Source organism: Doryrhamphus excisus, linkage group LG17, assembly GCF_037039965.1.
Source record: "Doryrhamphus excisus strain RoL-2023G ecotype Guam linkage group LG17, RoL_Dexc_Guam_v1.1, whole genome shotgun sequence".
Lineage (NCBI taxonomy): Eukaryota > Metazoa > Chordata > Actinopteri > Syngnathiformes > Syngnathidae > Doryrhamphus > Doryrhamphus excisus.
This window is the reverse complement of record NC_136373.1, coordinates 504,858-521,236: the sequence shown is the minus strand read 5'-3', so window position 1 is coordinate 521,236 and position 16,379 is coordinate 504,858. Positions and strand designations below refer to the sequence as shown.

Below are 16,379 nucleotides of genomic sequence, written 5' to 3'. Positions count from 1 at the left end.
TGGTTACGTCAAATATTACTGAACTTATTTTCACTTTGAGGGGCGGGGGTGTAATGGCCTACACGACAATGAACCCAACATGCAGGAAGAAACTGAAGTACCCATGTACCCACCACACATAGTAGCTACTATGTTCCAACAGAGATGCAAATATATTCATTCATAATGAAATTAAAGTGTTGGGGATGAAATAAATCATTAGTAATTATGCTGGAGCATGTGATGCTAACATTGACTGTGAATATGAATAAGGACGGTCGTTTGCGTATATGTGCTCATAATATATCATTCATTCATTTCCTGATAAGTGCGTGTGAAATCGTAACCTCGACTGTATTTTGCAATTGTTGTGTGACTCAATGCAAACTTGACGCACAATTGACGGTGTTACTCAATACTCACAGAAAAATAACACACTACAAATTCAGGTAGTACACTGAAAAATAATTAACAAAAATACGGCCATCCGAAACCCACTTATTCTTAATAGTATTTCATTAGAAATATTTCCCTTTCATGCATTATTCAGTGATCCATAATTTACTTCAGACAGTGCCCCAGGAGGGGGTTGATTTTGGAAAAAAAAATGTCAGACGCTCATTTATCATTGCTGAAAACATAAACAGTTTTATTCTGCTTTAACTGGGAAATGAACATGAAATTGTTTAAAAACACAATTGCTAATACAATGTTAGATATGTCTTGGCACGGAAAAAGAGATTGTTTACGGAAGATAGATGTTTCCATTCAACCACTGTGACTCATCAGTTGCAAAGAAAGGGCTTCCTGCTAATATGTTCTGTTCAAAGAAGCAACCATTGGTGGCCATTTATCACACCGTAGCACGACCTGTGAATGGAGCTCAAGTGAGATCAGTGAGATCTGCTTTTGGGACTTTTCAGTGCTCGCTTTTATCACTAACCCTCCCGGAATGCTCACAAGTGTGTTGGTTGTCGAGCTTGAGTGCGTCTCAGTTGTCTTTCCCGGCCATTTTCTGTGCACTGTGTTGCATCCATGTTGCATCTACAGTATCTCCTCAACCAACCCCCCCACCTCCTCTAGCTGGGACATCCATAACACGAGAGGGAAACAGACGGAAACGTGAACTCAGACAGCCACTCAGGCCTCTCTGGTCCCACGACGCCCCCTTCCCCTTTGCAGAGTTTAAAAATAACCAGCTCTTGATCACACTGACCAGACAGCGGGCGTTTGTTATTATCTATATAGAGTTTGGTCAGCAACCACACAGACACACACAAAGACAAAGGTGCAACATGAACACACGAGTGGAATAAATGAACACAAAATGACCAGTCCACTTTTCCACCATAATCATTTTCTGTACCGGCTATCATCATTAAGGGCGTAGGAGTGCTGGAGCCTATCCCAGCTGATGTTGGGTGATCACAAGACACATGTGAAAAAGCATCATTTCTCTTTTCTTTTATTTGATTATAACCTATCGTGTTTATTTCTCCTTATTTAATGTTGTTATCAGGTGTCTTGGGTAGCTTTTAAGTGCTATACAAATAAAATTGATTTTATTCACACTTATGGACATTTAAGATGGCCATTGCATCACCAGTAATGAACACATAATTATAAAGAAAAAGACAACATCCAAATGTATTTTACCATGTCATTTTAATTACAATTGGGATTGAATTTTAAATAATATGTCATCTTAGTCCCCCCGCCTGCATAATTCAAACATTGACTTTTTAATTTCATTGTTGGACTTTATAGTTATGACTTTATCAATACAATCCTGTTAGCTCAGGATTGTATTGATAAAGTCATTTATTGGCCTCCTCTTTAAGGGGTTTGTGTAATACTGCTCCTCCCAGCGTGATCATCACAATCCTTTAGCCTTAACGTTTAGTGACCTCTAGTGGTCAACAGGAGGATTGCATTGGGTACAAATCAAAGTGTTCAAATGCCAATCACTTGAAAAATACATCAATTTAAAAAAAAAATACATACAATATGACATATTTAATATGTTATATTGCATAGCCCTTATTAACTACAAAAATAATGTGTTTTACATATACACAACTAAATAATTCAATGTGTGCGTGCGGCTAAAGTCATTTCACAAAAGGTACTTAGGTGCTTAGAGAACAGGCATTGTGTTATGTTGAGCCTTATAATTATTATTCATAGTGAAAGTCTTCCTCATTGTGTCTCTGCTTAGCATTTTGGGGGATTTTAGTCACGGGAAAGTAAAATAGCCTTGGGTACAAAACAGTCTAGACACAAATGATAATGTTTTAAGAAAAGGCATCGTGCTCGGGATCATAAAAATATGCTAATGATATTCATCACCGTGCTGGCGGGAATGTAGCACATATTTTAACAATATGCTTGGAGTCGCCGGCGTGGTGATCTAGATGTCCTGCTTAAGTTTGTTGATGCTGAAGTCACTGTCCTGGTCATGTTTGGAGAGGGTCTTCTTCACCCGCAGTGCCGTGAGGCGGGCGGGGGGGTTCTGGAACCAACACTCCTTCATGATCTTCACTATGGATGACATGATCTGGACACACGCAGACAGCCCAGCACATGAATACCACTAGTACTACGTACTTCGACAGTATGTCAAAACCTGCACAATAGCTGGGTAGACTGGGGAGGGTGTCCAAAATGTGGCACATGGGCAAAAGGATGTTTGACACTAGTAATACAAATCTCTTTTTTAAACAATATTCAAAATAAAGTTCCTAATTTGGTACTCCGCATCCTTTGATTTTCCAGTATGAGCCCCTCAGTGACAAAGTTTGGACCCCCAAAGAGTCTAACAGTGGACAGCCTACTGGGTGGGAGTGGAGCCGGTTGTGCAAGCTGGGCCTCTGCTGATCCACGCAGACTACTTTCTTCATCTCCTCATAGCTGGGATCGGAGGGCACCAGGTCAAAGAAGGGAGGACGATACTCTTCCACAATCCCTGGGAAAAAAAACAAAACGATTTTGGCTCCAAAAATATTTCAGCACATTCCATGAGGCCTCGTGGAAAAATTGCTAACTGAAATTGTAAAACTCAGTATCACCCCCATCTTTCCATCAGGCCTGAAATAGCATTTTTGTATGGAGCTAATGGGACGTTGTGGATTAAACAAGACAGCAGATAAAGACTCCCTTGTGAATATGATCATAAACGCTATGAATGTGTAGTACACAGTGTGTGTGTGTGTGTATTTACAGTATGTGTATGCATCTGCGTGCTTGCAGACCGGCGTCTGGAGTATGTACAAGCAAGTGCTGACACCAGATAGGACGGTTACGCTAGTGCTAATAACGAGCGAGGATATTAGAGACAGACCCAGACAAAGAAAGCAGCCGAGTGCTGAGAGACACGGGACTAACTGCCTCAAACGTACACACGGCGGCGTGACAGACACGCCTGAGAAAACACAACACATGCAGTACACACACATCCAGTACACGCACATCCAGTACACACACGGATCATAAATCGCTGTTATTACGCAGATTTACCACCAGAAACATAAACATATCTTTTCACTGTCTGTTGTACTTTGTAGCGTAAAAAAGGCACATTAATTAGTTATAGTTATGAGTTACTTTCCCCAAAAGTAAAGGAATTACTCCCAACCTACAGAATTACTCCTTTATAAATGTAATTAAAGTACTAGGGGAAATAATTATTGTGATATCTTTTCAGAAAAATATGCAAAGGAATCTCATTTACCTTTATTTAGTTCTTTATTCATAATTTCTTTAGTGGGTACTGCTGACGTTCGGCTGCGGACTAAGCTAGCGACTTGCAGTTCTACAAGTATTGACTTGTTGACTAGCTATATAAATATCGACAACATGCTCGTTTGCCGTCAGCGTGACTGGAGCACACGACTTGTGCTGGAAGACACGGCCATCCCAAGGAGAGCGGACATTATATGTGTTGTTGCTGCTGTTGCTATTAAAATACTAGCATAAGTATTTGTATCAATGCGCCGAGAAAAGACGTTTCGGTTTTTTAAATGATCAACCATGCCGCTTATCTTCACGAGGGTCACAGGTATGCTGGAGGCTATCTTGGCTGGCTTTGGGTGAGAGGCGGGGTACACCCTGGACTGGTTGCCAGTCAACTCACATTCATACTTATGGACAATCTGGAGTCGCCATTGAACCTAACATGCATGTTTTTGGAAATGTGTTGATGAAATCCTGAACTAGCATATAAATAGCACATAAACAGCATATAAACAGCACATAAACAGCATATAAACAGCACATAAACAGCACATAAACAGCATATCAACAGCACATAAACAGCACATGAACAGCACATAAACAGCATATAAACAGCACATAAACAGCATATCAACAGCACATAAACAGCATATCAACAGCATATCAACAGCACATAAACAGCACATAAACAGCACATAAACAGCACATAAACAGCACATAAACAGCACATAAACAGCATATAAACAGCACATAAACAGCATATCAACAGCACATAAACAGCATATAAACAGCACATAAACAGCATATAAACAGCACATAAACAGCATATCAACAGCACATAAACAGCATATAAACAGCACATAAACAGCATATAAACAGCACATAAACAGCACATAAACAGCATATAAACAGCACATAAACAGCATATAAACAGCACATAAACAGCACATAAACAGCACATAAACAGCACATAAACAGCACATAAACAGCATATAAACAGCACATAAACAGCATATAAACAGCACATAAACAGCACATAAACAGCACATAAACAGCACATAAACAGCACATAAACAGCACATAAACAGCACATAAACAGCATATAAACAGCATATCAACAGCACATAAACAGCACATAAACAGCACATAAACAGCATATAAACAGCACATAAACAGCATATCAACAGCATACACTACCATTGATGATCGTTCTGCGTGAAATTTCCCAGAAGACCAAGCCCAGGGCCCAGATATCAGTTTGCTTGTAGGACTCAAAGACATCCATACGGATGCTCTCCTCCAGGACCTCGGGTGCCATGTAGCGCTTGGTGCCAACGCGAGGGTTGTGGCCCACGTCCAGATAGTCATTGGACTGGGAGTGGATCACGGCCAGACCTGTGAGAGTCAAGATAAAGCAGAACCTTCTGGATGCCGATGCACCGTGACGGACCCGTTGGTACCGCTGCATTCGTACCGAGGTCAGCGATGCAGCACTGCCCGTTCCTCTTCACCAGGATGTTCCTGCTCTTCAAATCTCGGTGAGCGATGGCGGGTTTGCCCTGGGAGCTGACGATCTCAGTGTGGAGGTGAACCAAGCCGCACGCCATAGACAGGCACATCTTCAGGCAGCTCTCGGGCTCCAAGCTGCTGTACTGCAGGAAGTCGTAGAGCGAACCCAGCTCGTGAAAGTGCGTGACGAGCCACAGCTGGGTGCTGGAGTTCTTGGATGTCATATCCGAGGCTATGAAGCCTAGGGCGAGAAGTGAAGACACGTGTTTTTTGGAGCTTTTTATCTGAAGCTCCACATCTACTGGGATCAAATCCAGCGCAGTACCCAAGATGTTGTCATGCCGAAGCTGCACAGTATTGTAGATCTCGGTCTCTCTGAACCAGGACTGCTCATCTCTTGAAGAAAAGATCTTGACGGCTACACTCTCACCCATCCAAGTTCCTCTCCACACTTCTCCGTACCTGCCTTTACCTGGGACGGGCATCATTAAACAATTGTAGAACTCCATGACAGAAGGAGCCAGAGGTTGTGATGGAGACTAACCAACACATTCCACAAGTGAGATCTGCCTGGCCATAGTCCTTTGAACCAGATAGGGCAGCCCGGTTCCGCTCCCTGAGGTGCAGAACTCATCAAATATCCCCTGGTGGAGGACACAGGAAGCCCAGTCAAAGTAAAGTCCAGACATGATGACATCACATTTAATATCGAATCCCTTACGCCATACGTGGGCTCGTCGCCGTTGGGAACCTTGTGCATGCTAACGTTGTGGTCGTCAACGTTTTTGAGGCAGGCGTGTGTACGCCGGAAGCGAAGGAACAACAGCAGTCCACACAAGCTGGAGAGCGTAAATAAGAGCAGCAGAGCCACAGTGATCCACAGGTCTGGGGGGAGCCGCTGGGGGGGGGCTGTCGTTGTTTCTCCATCTGGAGCCACAAATGTTACATACGTTTTTTAATGTCATAGTAAAGCACAGTACAAATCGTTGTGGTAGTACTCAGACTGAGGAGTTGGATTACTGACTGATGTTCGGAGGTGGCGTAGCAAAGGCGTTGCATAGGTTCTCCCTGCAGCAGTAGACGTGGAAGCGTTCGAAGGAGGTGAAGCACTGCTCCCTGTAGTTATGGTTGGAAAAGCAACCTTTCTCCTCGTGGCCTTGCACCCACATGTAAAAGCAGATGTCCCCTCTGCATGTGTTGTTCACACACGTGCCTTTGTCGTTCTCGCATGTACAGAGATGCTTCCCGTCATCCTCGGACTCTGCCGGTGAGGAAAACGTACCGTCATCCCTTCGATAAGTACACATGGCTGACCTAAGAGCTAACCTTCTCCAGACATGATTTGCTTTTTGTTTGCTTTAGAGGAGGACAACCTAGCATTAAAACAACAAAAAGCTTTTTTTTTTGCTGTTTTTGTTCACCAGGAGGCATTTGTGATTGGTAAGCTCCTCAAAGCTGGAAAATTCCCAAACTTCTGAACTGAACACTAGAAATTGCAAATAAGTGTAAATGTGTTGGATGACTGCTGCAAATTTGATGAATAAAGTACCTACCTACCTACCATGACAGACCGGTCAAATACCCGTGGCAAAATGTGTAATATTAATGTGCCGGTACATTTGCATCACTCACCCGCAGGGCGAGCAGACACCAACAGCAACAGTCCGACCAACATCGTCATGAAGCGAGCAGAGCCGCCCATCTCTGTGGACCACATGCAGAAAGATTAAATATCATTAGTAATAAAAAGAAAATAATAATAGTAATGGTTTTATTTCATTTGAACATGCATCAGATTCCAATTGAGTGCATCCCATAATCAGTTCCCAGGAAGAAGCAAAGCTTATTAAATCCTACCCCTCCATCTGGTACTTTTACAATCACCAACTGTTACATTTGTTCACTTCCTGCTTTCCATAATACAGTTTTTTTTTTTTACATTTTGAATTTTTTTGTATCGAAGTACTCGGTGATATGAGCATCCAATGACATAATGTTTACCATAGTAACTGTCAATATAGTGATAACTATAGCACATCATGACTGGTTCAAGACCAGTAATAATAATAATAATAATTTGCTGAATCTGAATCCGCTTTATCAGCCAAATATCTTCACACAAACAAGGACTTTAGTTAAATAAGCTCTGGCTGTACATATAGTCAGACAATAACAATAATAACGATTCTGTGATTGAAATTCAAGATTAAGAGTAGAAAAATGTCGTGTGGAAAACAAAGTTCAACACAGGATCCAGCCTGTCTGCCTGTGTTGTAATTGCTTGGGTTTTTTTTTTTGGGGGGGGGGGGGGGGGGCAGCAATCTCGAGTGTTTGTATAAGTGTGCCGAGACTGCGTGTAGCGCTGCGCTGCTAGCCAGGCTCCAAGCCTGTTGACTTCCCAGCTGCCTTGCTTGCAGAGTAAATATTGATGGCTATGCTTCCTGCCATTGAGCGGCCCCGCCCGGCTAGCCGCCCAGACTCTGGCTGCTCATTGTTCAACGTTGTTTAGGGCCGCAGCGCCGGGGGTCGCGTAGTAGCGCAGCAGTCATACATCAACAAAGCATGCTACAAGTATGTACTGCAAAAAGAGCTGGACAAATTTAGGATAACAAAAACATTCCCAGTGTTGTTGACATGTCTGTCATTTAAAGGCTTCCAAGTACTTCCATATTTCTTAACCCATTCAGATCGTTCCAAAGTCATTCGGGACATTTAGAATTCCTAATACATTGCACTATGATGCTAGGTGTTAGCATTGTAACATTAGCATGTTAGCATTGCTAGCATGCGTCCCCTGCCTCTAAATCCAACCCTGTGCACTCTGCTCTGAAACCACAAGACGATAATAGCAAACATCAGAAAGCACTTCCTGCATTGCGCAACCTGGTCAAATCTTGGCGTCTAGCATAAACACAACTCCGCCCACGCCTTTCCTCCGTGGAGGGGCACAGCTGGCTTTCATTTATCTGACCATCATTTTATCATCTGCAGGTCCTGACATAGGAGGGAGGCCTAATTATATCCTCCATCGTAGGCTCCGGCACACTTCCTCTTGAAGCCCCCCCCCCCCCCCCCGGTTTGTCTCCGTTCCGTCCAACGCTACGCCCCTGTGACCCGAGGGGAAAAGATCCATTGTCATCTCTTCCTCCCATCGACAGCTTAGACTCGGGGAAGCAAATCTCTCATTCCATCTGGATGACTTAGCGTGCTTAGCGTGCTGGATGGCGGAGGCATGCATCAGCCCGCCAGCCTCAGAGGGCCCCCCCAAACTGGGCCTCAACCTTCTTTAATAACTTGGACTTGGCCACAAATGAAATGATTTAGCCATCCATGTTCTCATATTCTACAAAACTTGCAAGCTGAGTGTTTAGTGTGCAGCCCTTAAGTTAGCCATCCAGTGGTTGAGAAACTTTGGAATGACTGTGGGGATAGGAATACATTATAGGAATACATTATAGGAATACATTATAGGAATACATTATAGGAATACATTGGAATACATTGCCAGGAATTCTGCATAGCAACCAAATTGTCCAAAGGTATGAATGATTATGAATTAATTATGAATGTTTGTCTAAATATGCCCTGCCATTGGCTGGTGACCAGTCCAGGGTGTACCCCGCCTCTTGCCTGAAGTCGGCTGGGATAGGCTCCAGCATGAACCGAGTGAGGATAAGCCGTATAGAAAATAGATGGATGTGTAAGCAAATTTTTTTTAAGGAATATGACTTTGTTAACTGGCAAAATACATGAACTTGGTTGAACTGGTGATCAATAACCCCCCCCCCCATCTAATGGATGGTTTGGTCTGTTTGTTAAAACAGAGCTATTCATGTGCCATGACTTGACTTACGTATCAGTGACGTACTCAGGGTAACTTTGTAAATCGGTAACATTTCCATCTCCTTCTCAGGTGTACGACACCTGTTTAGTTCGCTGGAGAAATGTGATTTATGTTTCCATATCAGGTGCACTTCATGCCATTAGAAGAGCGCATTAGAAGCTGCGGAAAGTTAACAGAGTGCATCCGACGCCATTTACCTGTTATCAGCTCTCCTTTTAACGTGATGCGTGTGAACTCCGCACGTCTCCCATGTCAACTTCAAGTGTCTCTCCGCCGCCTCTTTAAAACGCCAACGTCTCCATTCCTTTACTTTCCTTCAAGAAAGGCTGAAGTGAAACGAAGCCATATCCTCAGACGGTGTCGACTAAAAGCTGGTGTTGTAAAAATCGTTGAAATGTTGACAAATATTCGCAGGAGCAGCCACCGAAATAGACGATCTCATCTCAGTCCACATCTACAATGATAAACAAAGTACCGGTGCTGGACTCCTTCTACCCGGAGGGGTTCTCCAACAACCTCTGTCGTATGAAGCCAGGACTTTGGTTGACTTCTTTGAACATGATCAAAAGGCAAGATTACTCTTTTTTTCAAACAACGTGTATAGTTTGTCCCACCCCTTATTGTCCCACTCAGCCTCAGCTCTGCCTGGAATGTTCTCATAGCGGTTTTCCTGTTGCTAAACCTCTCATTTTCCTTTTCCCCTGTGGACTGAGCCTGCACTGCATACTGGCAGGAATGTGCTTTAAACACTTCATGATACAATAAGGAGGCCAAATCCAGATATCATCCTCAATATGATGATGGAGTACTTGTGTACTGTATGGCTCTAATTATGCATACTCTATGGTGTCATAGTTCATGTTCATGTTAGCTCATGTCTTAATAATCTATTTTTAATAATGTATTTTTAGAAGTGGTTAGAAATCCACCAGAGCTAAACAGGTTGCTACTTGTATCATCTTCCACTCCTCCATGACGGTGGATGGCAGACCTTGTGCTCCTCCACCGTCCTTCCACTTGGCCCACAGGTGGTCTTGGGCTGTGTTTGGGCTCCTTATGTTGGAAACCTGCCACGCGTACATCATATTGCAATACAGTATCATCCTCAAGTGGAAGATGCCGAGCGGGATACGTTGTTGTCTTCTGCAAACATGCATTTGACGTTATTTTTCATCTAAAATCCCTCCTCTCTTCTTCGTCACTTTGCTTCGTGGCCGCAGGCACAGCTGGAAGTGGTATCGTCATATTGGCTGACGTGTGGAAAAGAAGAAAATATAGCTATTTGCCCCCCCCCCCCCCTTGCCATTAGTTGGTCTGGATGGGTTTGTGGTATTATAGTACTGTTTTGGTGGCCGTGTACTCCTAGCTTTAGCCACAAGTATCAAGTTACTGTCTCAGGTCTAACTGTGTCCGTCTGGGCTGGAGTGGCGGCTTATGTGCTCCTTCCCTGCACCCTGGATATATTTAATACAGAGCTGACCCCAAGTCAGCCAGTTCCCTCCATCAGGAGGAAGTGAGACCCAAAAGTGAAAATAATGTAATAAATAAACAACAACATTGTTTGTGTTTCTCCAGCTTTGGCTGCAGATGAGAATTTAAAGTACATGAACAAAACACAATCAGCCAAACGCTAAAAAGTTCATTGTTACGTAACGAGCCTGCCAATCCCATTAAAGGATTAGAGAAGTTCAGGGATGAGGAGCTATGGCATGCCACCGGAGAACATGCATTGTATGTTCCTTAAGTTTGTTATCATCAGTGAGTAATCAAAGTTACGTGTCGGATCAGAGGAACATCAGGAAAGTGCTACATATTGTTTTTCACCTCATAAAAGAGTGAAATGTTTCGGCCCCACTCGTCCCTCTCCACTGTATTTGCTTTTTTATGTGTCCTATATTGGGTAATACTCGTGTAAAAGTGACTGTAGGGGTGTTATTTCATGTCTACAGGGCTCTAATGTGAATATCTTTATTTAGAAGGTCGTAAACAGTTTTTTTTATGCTCTACCTATGAGAATATTTACATTAAATACAGCAATATTATTTTTAGCTATCGGAAGAAACATTATCTGAAGTATGTCTTCGTACTTTTATACAAAGCTAATTATAATTAGCTCTATAGAGATAGTCAAAACTCGTAAATTGTACGCCAGCATGTGATGTTTTGCAGAAGTAAAACCAATAAAAGTGCCCAAACTTCCTGTTGACTGTGAAAAGTCATTTGGTTTAATGTGGCGCCATCACAGACGTGCTACAGACGTGCTATAGACGTGCTATAGACGTGCTACAGACGTGCTACAGACGTGCTACAGACGTGCTACAGGGACGTAAAACTTTGGATTTTAACAAGCAGGTACACAAGTCTATCGTATGGCTTTACCTTCATGACACATTACTTTTGTTCCCGATGGACAGGATGTGGCGTTTGCCCCCTTCCTGATGTCTTATTTTGTAATTAATTAAACATTAGACAATAACAACACTACTGAACACAAAATGGAGTCTTTAGATGAAACTTGGTTTATATGGTTTATATGTGCTTTATAACATGATCTGTGTGTCCCATTACATCTGGCATAAAAGCAAAGCTGTATTTCAGAAAAACAACATCATACCAGTAAAATACAGTGGTGGTAGTGCGATGGTCCGAGGATGTTTTGCTGCTTCAGGACCTGAAGTACTTGGCTGGTGATAAACGGAACCACCGCAAACATTGTTGGTGACCGCAAACGGAAACAAACGGCCACAAACTCGTTGTTTTGTTTCCTGCCTGAATAAAACAAAGTTTCATGTAAAAAAAAAAAAAACTGCATTTTGTGTTCGGTTGTGTTGTCATTGAAGGGGAAGGAAGGGGGCAAACACTTTTTCACACCGCTGTAACTACGTTAAATAAGTCTGCATCCGGCTACGTTACAAAAATGAGTAAAAGCAAACGGAATCGGGCCTGAGTCGGGTCAATCTTGCGTATTCGCCCTAGCAGCTTTTAGGTCACCTGACCACAGTCAATGAAGGAAATGTCATTTTTTGGTATTATGTTGATTTGTTTGGTTTGGACCCATTGGACATTCTTTCTTGTCGTTTCTTTTCTTGCTTTTTCTCCTCCTTGGCCTCCTTGTATTTCCACACAGGAGGCTCCAGGTAGCCCTTCTGCCTTTTCTTCTTCTTCTCCTTCTTTGGCGTCGGCTCGCCCGATCTGGTCACTTCAATTTTCGGTACGCAACCAGATGGGAAGATGCTGTTTCTGCGAGCCACGCTGCGAGGAATGAACGCTCTCATCCCGCCCGGCGCCATGCTGTCCCTGCATTCGGAATGTTGACAGCAGGAGGTCAGGGATACGGAGGCAGCGGATGCGGCCGTGGGAGAGGAGGAGGTGATGGAGCCGGTGCTGTGTGACTCGGTTCCCTCCTCCAGATCTTTGCTGCTGTGCATGTCCACTAATTCAGGAACAGCAAAGCGGCGTTTGCCCATTTCGGGTGGGCTACTGGGACACAGCGGACGGCACCCGGTGGCGATGAGGGGGCTGTGGATGCTCGTGGTCATGCGCACCATGTGGTCCATGACTCCATTGTCCTGGGGGTCTTGAGGGAAGCTGAAACTGAAGCTGTCCTTCAAGCGCTGCCTCAGTTTCTGACCTGTGGTTTTGGCGGCGGTGGCGTTGGCCACCATCTGCTTGAGCTCAGGCCACTCGGGAGCGTAGTTCTCGCAAAACTGTTCAGCGACAGGAAGGGCCTGCAGTCGGCGGATTCTGTTCATGGTCTCAAATCTTCCGGTTCTCAAGATCCAGTCCTTCAGGCCACGCCCCTGGACATAGTCGGTTGCGTTCATATCTGCGCCTGTGAGACCACAATTTCAATGCATGTGAGTTTCAAAGTGTGGAAAAGTTCAACGCAGTCATACGGCACCACCATGTGGCTATTTTGGGAATTATAGATATGAGCCGAGTAGTCCATGTACTTGCATTTTCTGCTGCAGCTCACAAAGTGATGCATGCTGGGAGGTGGAAGCCTTTTTGGGTTTGGGTGTGTAGTTATTACTCAAACCATGTGAGTAGTTTATCGCGTCCTCCATTGGCCAAATGTACAACACCGATTGTATACATTCTAGATAAGATAAGATAAGATAAGATATGCCTTTATTCGTCCCTCAGGGGGGGAATTTGCATTGCACAGCAGCAAGAGTAAAAAAATAAACAATATAAACAACCCAAATATGAACAAATCAACAATTTTACCCAGAGTTATATACAAATACAGTTTGCAGATAATATGAAATGAGATGAAATATAGGACCAGTCTATACTTTATGAGATCTTGCTAGTGGGTGAAATATGAGGCATTATAAAAATCCTAATTGTTTACTTTGAGGTTTATTGTAAATCCCATGCATGGACTCACCATGCATTAGCAGCGCGGAGACACAGTCTTCTCTGCCCTGCAGGCCAGCTTTGATAAGGGCGGTGAAGCCACGGGGGTCCCTGACCTCAGTGTCCACGCCAGAGTAGTAGTTGAGGATGTAGTTTAGGATGGTAGAGAAGCCTGGATGCACGAAACAACAGCATGCATCACATGGTGTGACGAATGAAGGTTTGTTTAACGTACCGGCCTGGGCGGCGATCATGAGGGCCGTGTTGCCGTCGCTGTCTTGGTGGTTTACGTCTATTAGGGGGCACGCGTGCAGCATGGCCACAATGTCCACAAATCCTTTGCACACTGCCACCATCAGTCCATTCTGACAGGGAATAAAACACAACATCGATATTTTGGAGTCTTTTACGGACATCGCTCTACTGGTTGTTGTAATTCGGGATCCACCGACATGGTTTTTTTCAGGCTGATGCCAATACCAATTTTTTTCCATCACTCTTAGCCGATGGCCAATTTTGCTTGATATTTGTGGCCGATACTGCTTTTGCTTCCTCAATTTATATGAAAAATGACAATGATAACAAATATTACAGGTCTCAAGTTTAAACAAATATTTATTGAAATGTAAACACTGAACACAGAAGGATTCAGATTTCTTAAACAGTATACTTAAACTTACTTAAACAGTATACTTAACTTACTTAAACAGTATACTTAACTTACTTAAACAGTATACTTAACTTACTTAAACAGTATACTTAACTTACTTAAACAGTATACTTAAACTTACTTAAACAGTATACTTAACTTACTTAAACAATATACTTAAACTTACTTAAACAGTATACTTAACTTACTTAAACAGTATACTTAACTTACTTAAACAGTATACTTAACTTACTTAAACAGTATACTTAACTTACTTAAACAGTATACTTAACTTACTTAAACAGTATACTTAACTTACTTAAACAGTATACTTAACTTACTTAAACAGTATACTTAACTTACTTAAACAGTATACTTAACTTACTTAAACAGTATACTTAAACTTACTTAAACAGTATACTTAACTTACTTAAACAGTATACTTAACTTACTTAAACAGTATACTTAACTTACTTAAACAGTATACTTAACTTACTTAAACAGTATACTTAAACTTACTTAAACAGTATACTTAACTTACTTAAACAGTATACTTAACTTACTTAAACAGTATACTTAACTTACTTAAACAGTATACTTAACTTACTTAAACAGTATACTTAACTTACTTAAACAGTATACTTAACTTACTTAAACAGTATACTTAAACTTACTTAAACAGTATACTTAACTTACTTAAACAGTATACTTAACTTACTTAAACAGTATACTTAACTTACTTAAACAGTATACTTAACTTACTTAAACAGTATACTTAACTTACTTAAACAGTATACTTAAACTTACTTAAACAGTATACTTAACTTACTTAAACAGTATACTTAACTTACTTAAACAGTATACTTAACTTACTTGAACAGTATACTTAACTTACTTAAACAGTATACTTAAACTTACTTAAACAGTATACTTAACTTACTTAAACAGTATACTTAACTTACTTAAACAGTATACTTAACTTACTTAAACAGTATTACCAACTTTAAAAGGAATAAATATTCAACCATGTGCAAAACTTTAAGTTTTCTCCAGCATCGATGTGATCATCGGCGGAAAAATATATGGACGAACCCTCGCGCGTATCGGACGATACCGATTCAAGTACAGAACTCAAATATCGGCCCGATATATCGGTCGATCCTTAATTGTAATGTTCTCATCTTCTCCTCCTGAACTCACCCTGCTGTTAATGTCCAGTTCCATGGCCTCTTCCTTGGTAACGCCTCTCTCCAAGATCCTCTTCAGGGATGTGGCATCATTCCGAGCACACGCCTCATACAGCGTTCCAGGTGGCTCCGCGTACTTGTACTCGTCCCTCTCAAAGTTGGGAAGCACCGAGTCGTCAGAAAGTAGACTTACAGAGTCTGAATCCGGAGTGATCTCTGAATACTCAGATGGGCCGGGGCCCAAGTGGGGGTCGTCGCTTGTTGAGGCCATGAAGCCCCCCCCCCACCCTTCCGTATGGATCACACTTGAGAGTCTTGTCCGCCGTACACCATCGCCATCTTAAACAGAGATGTTGAACATTACATACGCTAGTGTTTCCCAAACGTTCCTGATTCCTGGTCAGATTTTGGAGACTCGGACACAAAGGCCCGTATCGCTCTTCTCGTTGGATTGCTGTCGCGGCTGTGTGCCCACATTTGTAGTTGGCTTATTAATAGGCATGGTGGCATGAGAGGCCTAAACAGGATGAGGAGCTTCCCCTAACTTCAGCCCTACTTATCCGTAAGTCTTATTTAGTTGATGCATTGGCCGAGTGTACCACAAGCTTATAGCAGCTTTTTAAAAGCACTTCCAACTAATATTAGGCAAATGTCACACTTATCATCTTTTTGACGGTTAAGAATTGAATTTATACCTTTAAGATTAAAATTTAACTTCAGTTGCGGCTTCCCCTTCCTGTTCATCAACACCTTTATAATCTGCTCAAGCTTCTGTTTTTATAGTGATGCCCAAATGGAAGTTACACAATGACCTGCCGTCTACGGTTAAAGCACACATTCATTGCATACATTGCAATAAGTCTCACCCTAAAAGGATCCCAGCACAGAAAGTCCGCTTCTTTTTTCTCTCTTTTTCAACATTTTGCTGCACAGGACCGCTTCTCTGGTAAGAAAGTGGTTAAGTTGAAGTTCCCCAAACTATCTGCAGCTCGACTCTGCCCGCTCCCTCCATGTCCTGTTGGATGGTCCGAGCAGCCAGCCCCCCCTCGCCGAGTGGCGTCCTAAATCAGACAACATGCTTTTCCCCCGTCATCCCGATTACCCAAGATTTAGGGAT

The 16,379-nt window shown here is 42.5% G+C and overlaps 2 protein-coding genes across 3 annotated transcripts; both read right to left on the bottom strand.

The window, feature by feature from the left end:
• Positions 1-1,692: 1,692 nt before the first annotated feature.
• acvrl1 (activin A receptor like type 1) lies at positions 1,693-9,702 on the bottom strand. Of its 2 annotated transcripts, XM_058083165.2 has the most exons (10): positions 9,262-9,697; positions 6,853-6,924; positions 6,245-6,481; positions 5,942-6,147; positions 5,765-5,864; positions 5,546-5,692; positions 5,186-5,461; positions 4,909-5,106; positions 2,814-2,944; positions 1,693-2,536 (listed from the first exon to the last, which is right to left on the bottom strand). In XM_058083165.2, the coding sequence occupies exons 2-10, from the start codon at positions 6,920-6,922 to the stop codon at positions 2,390-2,392; spliced, it is 1,512 nt and encodes a 503-aa protein (XP_057939148.2). In that variant the 5' UTR covers positions 6,923-6,924; positions 9,262-9,697; the 3' UTR covers positions 1,693-2,389. The 2 variants fall into 2 exon arrangements, with proteins under 2 accessions (XP_057939148.2, XP_078653856.1); XM_078797730.1 differs by having other exon boundaries at positions 5,186-5,692; positions 9,262-9,702.
• Positions 9,703-11,122: 1,420 nt separating this feature from the next.
• On the bottom strand, positions 11,123-16,379 carry ankrd33aa (ankyrin repeat domain 33Aa). Its single transcript, XM_058083234.2, has 5 exons — positions 16,129-16,379; positions 15,276-15,601; positions 13,662-13,791; positions 13,458-13,598; positions 11,123-12,896 (listed from the first exon to the last, which is right to left on the bottom strand). Exons 2-5 carry the CDS (start codon positions 15,531-15,533, stop codon positions 12,094-12,096), a joined length of 1,332 nt encoding a protein of 443 aa, XP_057939217.2. The 5' UTR covers positions 15,534-15,601; positions 16,129-16,379; the 3' UTR covers positions 11,123-12,093.

What these genes read in the sequence shown, in the direction of transcription:
- acvrl1 (XM_078797730.1), bottom strand. Translation starts at nt 6,922, where the DNA reads ATGGGCGGCTCTGCTCGCTTCATGACGATGTTGGTCGGACTGTTGCTG. An exon ending in TACGCCACCTCCGAACATCA is followed by an intron (nt 6,148 to 6,244) that starts GTCAGTAATCCA and finishes TTGTGGCTCCAG; the next exon opens with ATGGAGAAACAACGACAGCC. An exon ending in ACGCAGAACGATCATCAATG is followed by an intron (nt 2,945 to 4,908) that starts GTAGTGTATGCT and finishes TTTTTTTCCCAG; the next exon opens with GGATTGTGGAAGAGTATCGT.
- ankrd33aa (XM_058083234.2), bottom strand. Translation starts at nt 15,533, where the DNA reads ATGGCCTCAACAAGCGACGACCCCCACTTGGGCCCCGGCCCATCTGAG. An exon ending in AACTGGACATTAACAGCAGG is followed by an intron (nt 13,792 to 15,275) that starts GTGAGTTCAGGA and finishes ATTCCCTGTCAG; the next exon opens with AATGGACTGATGGTGGCAGT. An exon ending in CATGATCGCCGCCCAGGCCG is followed by an intron (nt 13,599 to 13,661) that starts GTACGTTAAACA and finishes TCGTGCATCCAG; the next exon opens with GCTTCTCTACCATCCTAAAC.